Here is a 17,738-nt window from a genome sequence, read left to right on the forward strand (position 1 = left end):
TGGAGGATAAATATTTCCGTTGAGGCCTGCAACGGGAAGACCGACAAAATCAAACTTTTCCCAGATAATTTCTTTATAAGTCCTGGTGTTATGCCATTTGCTCTAATATTAAAAAAAAAAAAAAGCTCTTCAGGTTAAAAATCGCCGCAAGCAAAATCACCCCATTAAGCAAGGCGTTCATAAAACCATTTTCTCTTAAAAGAAATTAACTTTGATAACTCTCCATACCGGAGGTAAGAATTGATATCACCACGACACCGGAGGTGAAGTCTCTCTTCGGTGCAATTTATCAAAAATAATAGCCGTATCTATGTGGCTGTATGTTGCCGTTTCTTTAAAAGACAGGCTTTTAACCTGAAAGATAGATAAGATGGTTTCAAAACTGAAACCTATTGTAGCTTATAAAAAGTAATCAATAATTACGAACTATGCATAATTTGAACGATGAGTGGCCCTGATTTTGTGCTTTGCTGCGAAGGAGCCCCCAATCTCCTTTTCACAAGCAATTTTTCAGAATTTCACTCAATCACAGTAATAACTTAAATGATAAATATGTTCAGTGGGATAGAGCGGGCTTCACTTAGCGTTGTAAACTCTGGCCAATCACAACAGACGTAAGCAGCGCAATGAACCTATCAAAAGTGAAGGCAAATACGGACAACCAGCACAAAGCGCGGGAAAATGCGCGCGAGCAAAACGCAATCGGTTTTGATTTTGATTCTGATTGGTTGAGAAAGTGGCACGAGTTTTACTAACCAATCACAGAGCGCAGTAAAGTTATCGAAATGGCTAAAGACGACAACTTCGTCTGAAAATGCCTTAAGGGTATTAAACGGGCAAGGAGGAAGCCCCTCTATGTCAAAGTAGTTAAACATGTGGTAGCAACTTCAAATGGATGAGATTAAATATTCTAATATGGCTCACGTTTGTTTTTATTGGAATTGAGCGTGCCTCGTGAGAGTATCAACCGCGCAACTGACGCCATTTTAAATTGCGTGTGCAGCTTTCAGATCCCTACAAATTTCAGTTTTATTCGCAAGTCAGAAGGGAAAATTCACGATTAAAATAGCACAGCTCTGCCAGAAAATTGATAAGACCTTGGGTGGTGCTTGTTTTTTTCGAAGGAATTAGGATTTTAAAACATTTAAAACTTGAAAAAGAAAAAATTAATGTTTACCCAAACATGTTATCATCGGTGACGCCATTCCGTACGTGCCCACAAGCTATAAGAATAAAACATTTTCTTGTAAATTGAAGCGAATTTCTCTAAAAATGTAAATAACGCGAAATTATAAAAGGAAGTACTAAGTAAAACTCCTTCTGACTGTGCTCTGTTTTGTTATGAGACATGGAGGAAGTGTAGGGGGTCAGAACTCACTCAGTGGGGAGAAACACTCGCCTACGGCTCGTGTTTGATCCGAACACTTGAGTGCGCTTATATCACGTACTTCCTCGGGGGCTTCAAAACAAAACAAAACACGTTTAATTTAAGGTTTTTTTTATTTGTAAATCCTTGGCTGGAAAAAAGATGGCTTTTTTTACAGGGTTTTGGGCAAGAATATGGTCTCTGTGCTAAACATCAGCTGTCTGCAATTTCAAAACTCTGAAGTTAATTAAGCGAAGTATTATTCTGGACTGAAAAAGACGAGAGATTTTGGCGTTGTTTTCAGTAAAAATCACACGTTCTAGACAGAGAACATTATTTTGACTAAAAGCAATAAAACTGTTGGTGACGAATCCTGTCAATAAAGAGAATCAATCTATCAAATGCTTGTCGGAGGTAAAAACTGATTTTAACAATAGTTGACGTATTTACGTACAGTATCCCGCTGCTTCTTGAAAGACAGATTTTCCTTTACCACACTCGGACATCATTGAAATCCCAAAATAGGAATTTGACAAGTAGGAGCCCCCAATCATTGGATGATCTATTGCCCTGTTCAAATACAATGATTGACAACAGTAAGACAGATTAATTACAAATATGTTCGATGACACATTCAATAAACCACAACCTGCAGTGATTAGAGGAAGGTTTGAAAAGGATGATCTGATAGAGAAAAATCAAACCTATTCACCAATGCTGAACTGTAAATTGAGTATTTTGTAGGTCTGAGAAAGATTAATTGATTTTACAGTTTTACCGGTCGATAGTTAAGTTTAATTTTAACAAATCGCTATTGACAGAAAACTTTTTTTTGACAGGAGCTTTGAAAAGTACGTAATAAAACTGTTATTAATTCCGTCAAAAAAGGAACTAACGTATGATAATTTTAATGCCCATCGGATGTGATAATGGAACTCACGCGCTCGACTCAAAATCGACCAGCTGTTTTCACTTTTTCTTAGCTAAACTTAATTAAAACATTTTATGAATTCTGTCAATATATCTGAGATTGAACAATATGTGGAAAGTCTACCCTTTCGTGAGGAAATTATCCATCGACGTTTGTGTCGTTTTAGCATTGACGAAGCAGCTGATCGTGAATATTATTCAAGGAGATACTTATATCTGATTGTTGTTGTACGACTTGCGCCTGAACTTGTGCTATCTTCGGGGTTAAAAATCAAAGGTGAATTTATCTTCCAAAATGTTTTTTTTCCCAGTTCCCTGTAGGCTGTTTGAACGGACGGAACTCGTAATCTGATGCATGATCAAATTTGCGGTGACGGTTGTGTTTGTTTGAGTTCGCAAAGCTGACCAAAGCTGCCACTTCCCCATTACGTTTTGACCTTAAGATATGCAAATGCAAAAATCAATCATCAAATATCCGCCACCGTGTGAGAAAAGTTAATTAGAACGTCCATAATGACTGGTGTGATTAGTCGCCTGTCCCATTCATTTGTATAAGGAGCGGGTCTTTCTGTCGAACGACGGAGGCAGCGAAAGGAAGTCACTAAGGGCCGGATACTAGCCTTGTCATCTGTAGAGTAAGAAAGCTGTACAAGCGGAGAGCCCTTTAAAGACTTCGTTTACAAAGAAGATTATTACAACTGCTAGAATCTAAAACGTCTCGAAGTAAGATAAATCGAGCGACAGACTGTTCATGGCCATGGGAATCAGTGCCAAGTAGCTTTCGCCGTTAAAGACAGAACAATTCCAGTTTCTAACCATGAACGAAACGCTGAGTCTAAGAAGAGGAGAAAATTGCACTGCTGAGCTATCTTTGCTATCTGCAATACTTTTAATATGCTTGTACGGTCTTTCCAGCGCATTTTGCCTGTTTGGAAACAGCGTTGTCTTGCTGGCCATCTATCAAACAACAGCACTACGAAATGTGTCGAACTTTTTTATAGCTTCTCTGGCCTTCGCAGACCTTTCCGTCGGTTTATTTATGAATCCGATTCTAATTGCCAAAGTGGCGTTGGATCAATGGCAGGGCGAACACTGGCTTTCCAAGAAAGCAGACTTTATGTGGATTCAAACTACAACGAGCACGACGTTTAATTTATGCGCAGTTAGTATCGACAGATATGTAGCAATTACGGCTGTCTTCCGATATCACAGAGTTATGACTCGGCAAAAGTGTTTCATAGCGCTGGCGATGATTTGGATCTTCTCCTTCATATTTGGTTCGGTCAGGCTCTTTATCAGCGACCCAGCAATATTACCAAGACTCTGGATCTCGACCACCATCTTGACAGTAATAATTCCTCTCTTTTTAATTGCATTTTGCTATCTTCAGATCTACCTCGCGGCCAAGAAACAATGTAGAAAAATTGCCCAACGCAAATTGAGCGCCGAGGAGGCGCAATTGTCAGTCAAAAACCGCAAGGCATCTTGGACAGCGGCGATAATCATTTCTCTCTTCGTAATTATGTGGATACCTAGCTTTGTGGCCTCTTGTATTGAGCTGGTAACGGTGGATCGCTGTAAGAAATTGCGGATTGATTTTGCGTGGTTCTGGCTGGCTTTCCTTTGTTTTTGTTCGTCTGCTGTCAACCCATGGGTGTTTACAATAAGAGTGCCGGAGTTTAAAAACACTTTGAGAAGGATTCTGGGCCGAAAGCGTTTGAGGAAGGAACTTTCGAGGAGTATCGCTGCCACTTTTCGTAACTCTAAGACTATTTCATGATTTTAATTTATTACACCACGTAAAAGAGAAACATAAAATGCATTCTACCGCAAACGCAAAGTGGTTTATTTACACTAAGAGAAGATTTCCCATTAAAATGAGGAAGTAAGCAAACAGTTGTCATTTCGTTAAATAAGGTTTTACAAATTAATCTGGAGTTTTCATGTTCCTGCTTTTAAGAAAAAATCGTCACTTTAACAGCAGGGAGGTAAGCAAACCTTCAACCAAAGTCTAAAATACCACGTCATACTTCATTCGCGTTTCCCTCGATAAATTTGGGAACCAAAGGTTCATAAAAACTTGTGTTTATTCAGTCAGTAAAACGTAACGTACTTCTGATTTGAACAGCCCGTATTTTCCATCGCCTCGTACGTTTTGCACACTTTTACCTCAAACAGGTGTTTTGATTGTATCATTGAATCACTTTGGTTGTTTTTGTTTCATTTGCCGAGCTCAATGCGATCTCCAGAATGGAATAGAACCTCGTCTGCTACGCCTCCAGAAAAAAGGCAATATTAAGTGAATATTGAAACCATGGCTTTGTCTTTCAATTCGTGGCATGGCAGCTAATTAACTTTTTTCCATAGAACGTGTAGCATTGTGCTCGTGAACGTAATATAAAATAAGAGTGTATTCTGCCATTCTGCAGTAAGTGTTTGATAATTCATGCAATTCTGCCTATGGCCAAATGCAAAGTAAAAGCGTAGGTCATAAAACATGAGTAAGAAGTTCAACGTTTGACTGATACAATTGTTTAGAATCAATTAGAAGCGCACCTTCCGTTTACAGAAAGCGATCAGACACTTTTCGTCTCTTCGAAAGCAAAAGGAATTAATGGTTCCATGAAACTAAAGTTAAAGAAAACAAACCACCAAAAGTACCAAAGGAAATGCTAGTTTTATTCACGACTCAAACAGAACTGCTGAGGCGAGCTAGGTCTTCCTAACAGATGTTCAATGAATGAACTGTTGGATAGCCCTGATTAATATTATTTGTGAGATTTAACACACCTTACATAAGAGAGAGTTACCTTGGTAACGGGGTTGTGCACTTAGCACCCTTTAAAATTCTTATTGCATCAGTAGTAGTTGTTGTTGGTTTTCTTGTCACAACGTTTTTGGAGTAAAATGGATAAAATGAGGCTTTCCTGCCGCCCACTGAATTTTATTCTCCCTAATTAAATTGTAATATTTTGCTTTTCCGTTTATTAACAATAACAGTAACAATATATAAAGATGGAAAGGGTGTAGATTATAAATTTTAACAATGTTTTTTCTCTACAGTGAAAAGATATAACACTTATTAAAAGTATTCTAAATCATCTCAAGGCATACGTTAGTTTATCGTATAAAGTGTGAAGCTGGCCATGGGTGGCTTTTTCTTGACGCCAGGCTACATATCTCCACTATTTTTTTTCCGAGAAGTATTCCCGTGATCCCCACCCTCCAATAATTCCTGCAAAAGTTTGTGTTCAAACCTCGTGACGTAACTACCCAAGTTTGCTTCTTTAAGGCTTTTTTCCTCCAAAAGCACTCAATCTAAATGCCAAAAAAACCGAAAGACAATAGTATATATCTTTTTTTCAAGGTAGGGAAAATTAAACAAAGAACATTAAATGGGAAGTAACGGCTTTATACTAGGTTTGATTTGGAATTTGATGATCGATCACGCAAAAACATTTCCTCCACTGACTCCAAAGTGAAGATTACTCTTTTACAGTTTAGTGATGTATACATATCACTATATTCCAAATCTGAGCTGGACTCTCTATTCCCAGCTCAATAACGCATTTCCTCGAATAATCGCCCACACTTTCAGGAACGTACTTCTCATTTCTCAGTAGCTTCATTTGAATGGTAACATTAAGATTTCATAAACAGACTGTCAAAAGTTAGAATCACCTTGCATACGGCATAATAAACCTAAACACAAAAAATTACTGCTCACTTGGTTTAACTCGAGTTGTAGAACTGCCAAAATTTTCGATCGAGTCAAATACATGCGATATTCAAGTTGTCGTGTCAGAGCCAGGTTTTGGAAGACAACACGAAGATTTCCATGTTCAAATATTTGCGAGGAAGAGCAGCAGATTTTCGATACTCCGACGACAACCCTGTTAGCATGTTTTCCTCCCTCCTTTCAAAATCGTAGAATTTGTGCCGGAAAAATAGGGTGATTTAAATTAATTGCCTACTGATAATTTGGACCTACCTTATCCCTATCTAGACCGTGAGGGGGATTTCTGCCAGCATCAACTTTGAACTTGAATAACGTTTTTAATAATTGAGCAAACGCCATAAAAAATCGAGACTATTTTCGAAAATATATCTGGAAACAATCTGATGCGGTCATTGACTTTGACGTTACCATGGAAACCAGTTTTAGATACTTACTCTTTTTTTAACTTTTAAAAAATAGAAATCCTTTTTAAATGAAACATCTTTGGACGTACCATTTATCCGCCAAGTGTCATTGTCAAAGCTTTAACAGTCGCAGGGTTAAGAAGAAAGTTGGGGGAGGGGGGGGGGGGAGAGGTCGTCATCCACCGGTGCACCCTCCCCTTCTTTCTCTCTCTCTCTCTCTCTCTCTCTCTCTCTCTCTCTCTCTCTCTCTCTCTCTCTCTCTCTCTCTCTCTCTCTCTCTCTCTCTCTCTCTCTCTCTCTCTCTCTTCTCTCGGTTCCAGAAGACGAAAATCCCCACACGGTCTGGATAGGGTTAAGAGCGGTCAATTCAAGGTGAACGTGTTGAAACTTTTGAGTCGAAAAAAAGTTGTCAGATATACGTGTGGTGGCTGAGATCAAAGATTAGACCCACAGGAAGACATGATAGCTATTTTTAAATAAAACACTTTGCGCTGAAAACAGAAAGGTAATTGCGAAGAATGGTCCCAATGCATCAAAAATCGCTGAACTCACGCATGAAACTATTTAATGGTGTCTTTATTGCCTGTTATTGGCCACAGACAGCCTGGATGAAAAAAAGATGGCAACTTGAAAATTAAGACGGTCGACTGGGTCTCGAAATGTTATCAACGTTATGATTGGCGCTTTCTTAAGTTCTGGAGTTGTATCTTGGTTAAAAAAGGGAAAAACTAAGAAAAAACCCTGAAAGCTAATTATGATTGGTTTTCCTTCAAGAATTCTCTTGAAATCTCTCCCTTCGTGTTTTGATATAGGATCATTGTGCTCACGAAGAAGGATCGTTTAGTCATACGTTTAACATGTTGTTCAACAACCCAACCGATGCAATGTTTTTAGTCTATCTGTTTACATTGGAAATCCAAGCAGGTGTTTTTCCAATTTACATCCCTTGTTTTTCTTAACGTATGGGAGAATCTTTGCCAATGTCATATGCATGTTACACTGAATTTTGCCGATGTTATTGTTGCATTTTGCCACATTAACCAGGCCCGTAGCAGGGGGAGGGGCAGGGGGGGCTTGAGCCCTCCAGAATTTTTCGAAGTTAAAAAACAATGTGCTAAAAATATATATAATTAAAACAAATAAATGTGCACTGATCAAGAAGTCTTAAACTCTGATGCTGAAAGTGCCTTTTCACAACCTTCAATAATTTGTTTACTACAGTACCTGTCAGTTTCCTTCGCTAACAGTTTGTTTTTATATACAACAGCAATAAAGTTACTCCTACGGTACCTTGTGAATCGGAAATAAGATTTAAAATGGATCGAAATCAACCAATTTCAAGCCGTGGAAGCTGTTGAAATAAACTACAGTGTACTTGTTTTCTGACAGCCGCTCATCATCATAGATAGCAATATAAATGCCCTTAGTTTATAACAATTTAGTGTTCACGTGTTGTCAAAAGCCACACCAGTATGTCCCCTCAAGAGTCAGAGGAAAAAAATTATCCTGCAGTCGGATTCTTACTGCCCGATTCCAAATTTAAAATGTGAAAGAAAAATCTGTCGTCGTTTGTTTATGTCCTCCTTCAAACGTGAAATTAGGAAATTTCACGTGGTTGTCTGCCCAAAAAAAAAAACGGCAAAGAACTGTACCAAAAAGTGTGATGCAGGTGCAAAGTTATTGTTTTTCTTACTAAATCTACTACTTTTTGAAGTCCTCGTTGCATTTTAAACTGCCTAATCGGTCTGTTTTTTGAGTGACGGGGCCAGCGGGGGGGGGAGTGTACTTTTTGTTTAACCATTTTTGCTCGGCCCCAACAGTTGTTTTAGCCTTACTACGGGCCTGTTAACATATTTCAAACAACAAGTTACGAGCAAACTGACAACATAACCTAAGAGAGTATACCACACTTGGTGATCAGTGTAAATTTTGCTATGACATTTTCAGTATTCGCAGAGAAATAAGCTTTCAAAAACGGTGAAATTTACAAAGACTGTGGCTGCACTTGCCACTCAGCAATACATTTTTAAAATCTTGACAGCTTTAACATTCGTTTCTCCAGAACTATTTAGCACACCACCCTCAAACTTTCAGAAGAGACTAAGTTTTTCTAAATTATTTCAATTTCTTAAGACCATTTATCTGTGGCTAGTTTTGTCGTTTATGCTAAAAGAGACTTTGTGATTCGAGTACGAGATCGAGTACGAGTACGACTTTCAAATCAGTCCCGTTACTAAGGACTGCCACGCACACTCTTTCCTGTTGCTTGACGGTAAACATACCATATAAGGAAAACTGCATGGTTTCAAGCTTATTATATTTTGGTTTTATTTGAGTTAGTCGTTGGGTTTTGTTCCGACGACATTCTATATAAACTGCTTGTCTCATATGATAAGCCCCGCGTTGCCTTTGAAAGCTGAGCTTTCCGACCGTAAGAAATTTCAATAGGCCATTTCCGAGTTGCTTTGAACCTCATTATGAAAGCGTGGCTTTGCGCATAGTTTTTGTTATGAAAATTAGTTTTCATTCACATGCAACCAAAAATGATTTTCAAATGAAAAGCTTTGCACTTAGCCTCGCTTTCGTAGTGAGGCTCAAAGCAACTCAGAAATAGACTATTGGAAATGGCATTTCTACCGTCTGATTTGCATACGTTTCGAGGGAAATTTCCCCATGTCGCTTCCTCTAATAGTTTTATTTGGCTTTCACAAAACCTCCATTAGAAAATTGATGACACATGTTCAGCTGTTTTCCTTTCGTATTGACTCTCATCTATTGGTTGACTACGAAGTTTCAATTAGCGCAAGACTTACAATCTAGACACCTTCGTCGTAATAAGCAAACAGGATAAAATAGACATCACAAACCTTTCACTTACCGAAAATTCATTTTCTCCATTGTTTTTCAGGTTGATATAAATTCAAGAGTTGTATTTCAAGACAACAACAAAATAAAATATTAATCATTGTTTCCAGTTAACGTAATAAATATATCCAAGTGTGCATCTAAAGTGAGAAATTATCCGAGCTTGGTTAAATTTCCAAATTCGGCTTCTTGACTACTGTTTCTTGGTGTTTTGTTGGATTTGCCCTTTCGTAAATTACCTGCTTCCGATTGTTTGTGATTGGTCGGATACGAGTTTTGCTAAGATAAAGCATGTTTTATTTACGTAATAGAGACTGATTTAGAAAATGAATTCATAGACACGATCCTTGTTTTTAAAAGGCAAACTTCTGAAATTGCGAAGACTACACCTGGCTGCGGAAAGGTCTTTAAGACGACTAAAACCACCCCAAAAGCTTCGAACTGGATCAGAAACTTAAGCAATACCACCTTTAGTGACAAATAGCAATGAATGAGACAGCTATCTCTCCAGAGTCACCAGAATTTATAATCCTGGCTTTGATGAGTTGTATTTCTAGTATTATGGCCATTGGAGGTAATACAGTTGTGCTAATTGCTATTTACAGGACGAAAACCTTGCATACCATCTCCAATTTTTTCATAGCTTCGTTAGCATCCGCCGATTTGGTGGTTGGAATTTTGCTTAATCCTTTGCTAGCCTCCAAGACCATAATATTTAGCTATCTTTATCCCGAACGCAAGCTGAAAGAGTCCGTGTTCGACAAGGTGGAAGACTTCGCCTGGATTCAAGCTGTAGTCGCGACAACGTTTGGTTTAACGGCAATAAGCATCGATCGCTACATCGCTGTCAATTTTGGGTTAAGGTACGAGGAGCTGGCATCTCGAAAGCACTGCTTAATCGCCACCATATCGGTATGGTCAATCTCTTTGGTCTTTGCAAGCGTACGCCTTTTTAAGCACGTACAGCAGCATCTATCAATTCTCTGGCTCGTAATGGGGATCATAACATGCATCTTACCTTTTGTAATCATAACGTTTTGCTATCTGAGCATCTTAAAAGCAGCCAGGAATCAAGTTCGAAAGATTTTGCGCGAAAACCATGTGGCATCAATCCAGGTCTCAAGCGCTTGGAGTGACAAAAACGTACAGATTAGCCACAGAAAAACCGCCATTACAGTAGCCATTGTGATTCTACTCTTTATCGTGCTTTGGGTCCCAAGTCTTGTAACTGCAGCTATTCAACTCGGAATATCGGGCTCAAATAAGCCAAAAGATCAGAGGACCTTGGCAATTCTCGAGCGCAGAGTGTGGGCTTGGGCTTCGCTAGTGGCGTATTTTTCTTCTGCAGCAAATCCGTGGGTATATTCTATTCGGAGTACACAATTCAGAGTTGCTTGCAAGCGGATTTTCAAATGCCCCAATCCACTCAGTTCCAGAAAAGATCAAGTAGTCATGAATATTCACAGGGACGCTAGTGCATAAGAAAGCAGAACATTCATGCCCTCGTTTGCTCACTGACCCTAAACAACCCCACGACTTCAAAACCAACAAAAAAGGAAAAATAATCACTTTTTTTCAGAGTATTTTGTGATTATTTCAACTCATTTAACACTTCTAATATCGTCGATCTATCCAGATGTTGAATTTAATTGTAACCTGGAATGGAGCGAGCTTAAATCCAGAGATAACTTACTCAAAGAAAGTAGAATTCACCGTCGTGAATCTAAACTAATCTGCATAACACTTGACTTAGATCATTTCACGATTTCATTGTACAGAGAGCAGACTGAAAAGGAATCATATTCCTTAATTTCTGTTCCTAAATTAATCTTTTGTTTTGCGCTTCCTAGTTGCCCGCCGTCGGGTTAGTTACCTCCTAATGGGTTAAAAAAAAGAAGAAAATAAGGAGATAAAAGGACGCAAACGTGACCCTATCAATAATAGTGAGGACACTCATTTGTTTCTGAAAGTAGTTCAGAAAAAAAGCTATTGTATATCAATGTTTTGAACAGAAAAATTTATTAGCCGTATTAAAATAGATTTAGCTCAAGAAAATTAACGCATGATTCCTCCGGTTATTTAAAAAAAGAAACTAGCGGGTGGGCTATTTTTTTTATTTTTATTTATTTTTTTAGGATAAAGCCACAAAAACGTATAAAGCTCGCGCATTAATAAGTAAAAAAGGAATATATCATACTAATGTGCGCGATGTATACAGAGTAGGTCACGTCACATATTACGACCTCAAACGTGAGTGGGAAAAAATATTTTAGGCAAACTGGGACCAGTTTTATAGCAACAGTTGTTAAATTTGCGGATGGGCCCAAGTGAACGGCCTTTTCCTAAAATCATTTCGCAAAAGGAAAATAAACGGCACTTTGTACTAATGCTCTACTCCCACACAAAAAAGTCATTTATGACCTCGTTATTCAATTTTTAACTATCTATAAAGGTTTCTCTACTGCCATCATTTGCCCGAGGCCCTAACTTTGTAAAGCTAAAAAACGAGTGTCAGGCTAATTTGCATACGCCATTGGCGCCAGTATGATTTCGTTTACAGGCTCGTTAGTATGCCAATGTTATAAGAAAGATGTCGATCTGTTTAAGGCCTTCTTTTTGTTATTCAAATGTGCCGACAATTATAACAAAAGAAGTATTTGTTTAAACTAGCGATAAGCCTCTGTTAAAGTTGACGCATTACGGCTTGAAAAGCTGACGCCGGTGGTAATTTAATTCTGCCTTTTTGTGGTGAATCTTGTCAAGAAAGACCGCCCTTAACTTTCTTAAGGAATAACTAGAGAGGATATACGTTAGTTTCCTTCATAATATTGCCTCCTTTAAGGAGATTTTTAGTTGAAAACTAAATGTTCGAAATATCCTGACGGAGCAAGAATAATTCAGGAATAATTAAGGTAACTCCTCGAGCAAGAACCTGAGTGCTTATTTCAATTTTTTACAACTCGAGTTTAACACAATAAATTATTCATAGTCCCTGAATTTCCCTTGACAAGACAAGTTGAGTAATAAAAGCAGCTGTTTTTGTTTTGGGGTGAATTTTAGGCCAAAAGAAGGAATTAAATAAAAGAATTGAAGGGATGGGCTGTAAAAAGCATTAAATAATACTACTTACTAAGAAAATAAATTGTTCGTGATCCTGTCATTTGAAGTTTGGAAAACAAGTTAGCTTTCAAGATCGAAAAAATTAAAGCATTACACGCTTTCTATTCCTTTGGGGAATTTTTTTCAATTATTTGAAATGTTAATTCATGTCGCGTGACCTGAGGTTGTGTGATTCACGTGACAGAATGCCCAAAAAGACCCCTGGCAGCAAAATAATTACAACAGCGTTACATATCTTGCGAACAATCAAACTATGGTAAAATTAATTTATTGAAAAATGTAGAAATGTAAATATATACGAAATACAATATATATGAAATACAAGCAGTTGTGTATTTTAAAAAGACTGATTATAAAGCTTTGCTCCTCTTTATTTTCGAGTTTTCGTATGTATTGTAACTCTGGCCCCGAAGAAGACTAGTTGTAATATTTGAAATATTGGCCCAAATAAATAAGCTCTTTGCCGTACTGTCAGCCTCGCAAACAGTTTCGACGGCCATCTTGGATTTCTTGATTCAGTTCCTCCCAACTTCAGAAATCCATTAAAATTGACCGAAAAGAGATCTAAACGAATAGAAGAATATAAGAATGATAGAAAAACATTAAAATTGCGATGAGAAAGTTAAATTTTCAGTAAAACAGAAATCTTCTTATTTCTGATAATCCTTCCTTTCAAAATATGGTTGGACGAACGTTGAGCTGTCACAACGAATTTTTCCAAAAGAAATTTTAGATAAAGTCACAAAGTTAAGTATGTTTTCTCGCATATTACAAACTTTCAAAGTTTGTGCAGTCTAGCTGGGACTAAGGATAGTTTTTGATTTCGGTCGTTCCCTATGCTCCATAAAAATAATGTGTGATAAAAGTCGCGTCTTTTCCTCCGTCCAAAATGGCAGATTTCACTACTTTGAAGAAGTCTGTTGTAGTTTTTGTACCTGTACTTCGAAGTAAAATTAAAGATGGCTGAAAATCGGAAACACGTTTATGAGGTTCCTACCGCCCAGCTTTTTAACCATGAGGACTCAGATTAAACAACATTTCTACGTAAACATGATTAACAATAAAATCAAACCAAAATTTCTCATTTCAGTAAAAAAAAAAAAAAAAAAAAAAAAAAAAAAAAAAAAAAAACAATGCAAGCTGTTTTATGATAACTGATAACTGCAAAATACCTCGCACCTCATTTGTTAACTGTTTCAGCTGGCATATTAAACGATACATGTTTTGGATTTTAGAATAGTTGTTGAATATCTTAGAGATATACCAGTGTGTTTTATATTCCATCAGTAAGTAATTAAATCTCAATAAATTAATTGATCCTATAAACATCATGATCTTAACTAAAAGTCGTTTATGTCCTCCTCTTTGACTAACAAAGAACAAACATACAGACCCTTTCAACGTTGTCGTTAACGCCTTGTGTGCTTAGTCATTTTGGTGTACTATCAAGAAACAAAAGATAATTATAAAAGCATTGACGCCAGTTATTAAATGAATGGTCATCGACTTACGCATATGAAAAGTTAAACAATGTGGTCCGTGGGTTGAGTTTGTTGTTAGTTCTCGTCCTTGCTCAGAGGGTCTTCCATCGAGTTCTCTGTTCTCCCCCTCTGCTTAAAATCCAACATTTCTAAATTCCAATTTGATCCAGAATCTGACGGCCACAGGTTTATCAGTCGTAGAAGAATGATAAGTGTCACTCTCGTTAAATATACTGAAGGCAATTTATTTTTAAACAATACCTTCCATTAGGCGAAAAAACATGCTCCAATAAATATGTATGACTGTACAATCAGCAAGAACAACAACAAAAACAACTTTATTCTACCCCTACAGAGCACTACATCTGAAATAACAAAACGTATGAAATAAAAAAAGGGGTATTGGCTTCTTAAAATAACTTGAGAGTTGAAGGAAAAGGAAGCCAATTTACGACAGAGACAAAAACACGCACACCAGTATCTTCCTAACAAAATAAATAAATAATCTTTTCTGAGGAACGAAGGAACAAGTGTTTGAGGTCGTGGCTGTGTTTGAATGTTGGCAAAATGTCTACAAACATTTCCTTTAAGAATTGCGAGAAGATTTTCATCAAAAGAACCTATACAATGGAAAATTTTTAGCATTTTTTTATATATACGAGAAAGAAATGGGAAATTCTCAATAAAATATATGTTAACACATGAGCAAAGAAAACTATCTCTTGAAATATGAAATCCTTTATAATTTTCTTCACCGAAACCTCTTCATTTTGTTTTCGGCCAATGAAGCTGTAAAACGTCAATGGAAAGAATTTTAATGGTTAGCTTGCTCAAAACGGCTAGTTTTATTCCGTAGATATTTTGAATAAAAAAAAAAAAATGGAGCATAGGAATGTTGAAGTGAAAGGCTGAAAATGAGAGATATCACTTTAAGGATCCTAAATACCCACGATCCAGCTTGTTGCGTCACGTGACACCAGTAACACCAGAGGAGGAAATATTATTGGACACATTTTAAGGACTGGTGCTTTCTTTTGTTACTGCGCATACGTTCTGTGCATCTCCAGAATATCAGCTTGTGCGATGCTCTTCACAACAAGTTGGACTCGTAATTCACTTGTCTTGAATTGGATGTTATAGTTTGCCGATAAGCAGATATTGCGAAGAACAGCACCTACAAAATTGCCGCCGTTTTGATCAGAAAAATCTGATTATCAATCAAAAGCAGTTCGTGGATCTTAGCAGGGAGAGGCTCAATTTATTTTCCCAAACGATTGTTATCCCAGACTTATTCGGAGTTCGTCCCCAGACCCTTTTTGCAAAACTCGCAGCGACGTTTCGTCTGAGAAAAACGTTACATGCTCTAAGTCGCTCATTTTCCCTTGAAGATGGAAATAAATGTTGACAGAGGCATATTCCAGTCAGTGACAGAGGCATACTCGGAAAAAAAAAATCCGAATTCTCCCAATAGGGTCTCCTCTAATAATTACTCACCAGGCTTAGGGACCGTTCATTTTTTTATGAGCATGGGGGGGCTGGTGGGATTTAGGGGGGGGCCACGAGAAAAAAAATGGCACTAAAGGGGGGGGCTACCAAAAAAAAATGAGTGAAAGAGGGGGGGGGGGGGGTCACCAGAAATAATTGGCTAGTAGGGGAAATTGAAAGTGGCTCAACACAGAAACAGATGAAGAAATTGAATATTATTTCAATTTTATTTAATGCGATTTTCCTAACCACTTTTAATTTGTTTTACATACTGAGGTCGAAATCTGCATTTTATATTAACAACAACTGAGGAAATGAAGCATATCTGTTGGAAAAGCAATAATGAATATAAACTGAGGTAGACACCTATGTTTGTACAAGTTCAAATTAATATAAAAACGTATCAGTCTCACTATTGAATCATCCTTGGGGGAGTAGTTTTCTACAAAGTGGTTGTACTCTGAACTATATCAATAGATTGTTTAATGTTCTTTGTAATAGTACTCACTTTTATAGAGACTGTTGATTAGTAAATTATTTGAACCCAGGAGTATCAGTAGACTCAGTAGTATGCCTAGTGTAAACATCCAGATTAGTTTTAATAATAGAACTGTTGTTGGTGACTTCAGTTGACGGTAAATCTGAGCCGTAAGCCATCTTCAGAAAAGCTTGTAACTGTCATTTTTAATAGCAGTACTTTAATATCCAGGCGCGTAGGAGGGGGGGTTCGAGGGGTTCGAACGAACCCCCTTTACAGATCAGTAATGGCGGAAGAAAAAGCACTTAATGAGAAGGTTGAGCAATTACATGAGGTGTACCATGCGAGAGAGTAGAATGTCTGCCCTGGTTCTAATGCATATCAAATATGATATGCCTGTCAATTTTGACGAGATAGTCAATTTGTTCGAAGGCCTACACCCGAGAATGATGCAGTTTACCAGCTTGGTGTATGACTATCAGTAGATCGAATAGCTATCAGAACTCGACAGGGCGCGGAATGTACATTGAACTTTCTTGTTTAAGTTGAAACAATTATGCCATAGGAATGATGTATATAGCTCAAAAAGCTGCTGTAAAACAAATTTGTGATTTGCCTAAAATGGGTCTCAAAATGCAGGAAATGAGGTTTCTGGGAACCTAGATTTTCAAAAATTTCCGGGGGAGCATGCCCCCAGACCCCCCTAGTAAGCAAGATTTGGGGCTCAACGAACACCCCTATCTAACCCTTACCTACGCGACTGATATCTGTGCGTCCGCTGTTTTTTTCTGTTTAATATGACTCGTAATCGTTGATTGGTATGCTTCGATCCGTATTTTGTTAGTCAAATCTGTACGTGTATTAATTGTTTCTACTCGAAGGGGAGTAATTTCACGTTAACCATTTGCTTGATTAATTTTTATAGTTTCTTTGAGAATCTAAATGGAAATTTAGGGTTTGTCGTTGCCGTAAACGTGTTGCTATCTATAAAACGTTTTTTTAAACAAGAGAAATCTTTACCTAAGTAGAGAACGGTTACTTGTTAATAGTACTGTAAAGAAATCACAGTAACAATTACGATATATTTTGATATAAACAGTACATAAGCGTTTTGTTAAAGTTAGGAGTATGATTTGTTTCTGGTTGGGCGGGAGGGGGGGGGGGGGGTCATCAGAAAAAAATGGTTCTGCTGGGGGGGGGCCATGTGGAAAAAAATTGCATGCTAGGGGGGGGTCATACAGTTTCGTAGTGGCAATTAACCAAATCCCACCAGCCCCCCCATGCTCATAAAAAATGAACGGTCCCTTAAATCATAACATCGTATTTCTTTCATATACCACTCATTGACATTCAAATTCTAACAGTATGTCAGGGGCACCCAACTACAGTTTTCTCTCAAATCCTTTGAAACGCAATTTTAGTCTATCTGGAGTGCCTTTAAATGCCTGTAGGTTCATTTCAGGCCGCGCTATAATATTTTTATCTGTTCGGTCATTCTAGGGGAACTTGAGTCTTTTCGAAATTATTAGGCCTTTTTTTCCACTTCTCGAAAACCTTAGGTCTTATTTCCTTTCCGAAAATCTTAGCTGACGTTTCTTCGGTACCCGAAACCAAAATTTTGTCAATCCGAAAACACCAGGCCTTAAATTTACCATATCACGAACGTTCGAGGTGAAAATTCCCTTTAGAAAATTGTATGGGATTAAGGGCCTTCCGAACAGATAATTTACGGAAAAGATCCGTTGGGTGCCCCTCGTATGTAGGATGTTCGCTACATGAACCTAATTTAATACTGACCTGGCTCACACAATCGAGTTTTCTATAGCTCAGTGGTAGAGCATTCGAAATAGTAATCGAAAGGTAATATAGG

At 37.7% G+C, this 17,738-nt stretch overlaps 3 protein-coding genes across 3 annotated transcripts in view; 2 read left to right on the forward strand and 1 right to left on the reverse strand.

The window, feature by feature from the left end:
• The window catches only part of LOC146468405 (A disintegrin and metalloproteinase with thrombospondin motifs 6-like), a 234,253-nt gene that overhangs the window by 2,328 nt on the left and 214,187 nt on the right, over positions 1 to 17,738 (reverse strand). The window lies entirely within an intron of this gene.
• Positions 2,767 to 5,330, forward strand: LOC146468406 (adenosine receptor A2a-like). Its single transcript, XM_085124623.1, has one exon. It carries the CDS (start codon positions 3,114 to 3,116, stop codon positions 4,074 to 4,076), a length of 963 nt encoding a protein of 320 aa, XP_084980749.1. The 5' UTR covers positions 2,767 to 3,113; the 3' UTR covers positions 4,077 to 5,330.
• On the forward strand, positions 9,522 to 12,884 carry LOC146468407 (histamine H2 receptor-like). The gene has a single exon (XM_085124584.1). The coding sequence runs from the start codon at positions 9,791 to 9,793 to the stop codon at positions 10,784 to 10,786; it is 996 nt and encodes a 331-aa protein (XP_084980710.1). The 5' UTR covers positions 9,522 to 9,790; the 3' UTR covers positions 10,787 to 12,884.

This window comes from Pavona decussata, unplaced genomic scaffold, assembly GCF_977016875.1.
Source record: "Pavona decussata unplaced genomic scaffold, jaPavDecu1.1 SCAFFOLD_131, whole genome shotgun sequence".
Taxonomy (NCBI): domain Eukaryota; kingdom Metazoa; phylum Cnidaria; class Anthozoa; order Scleractinia; family Agariciidae; genus Pavona; species Pavona decussata.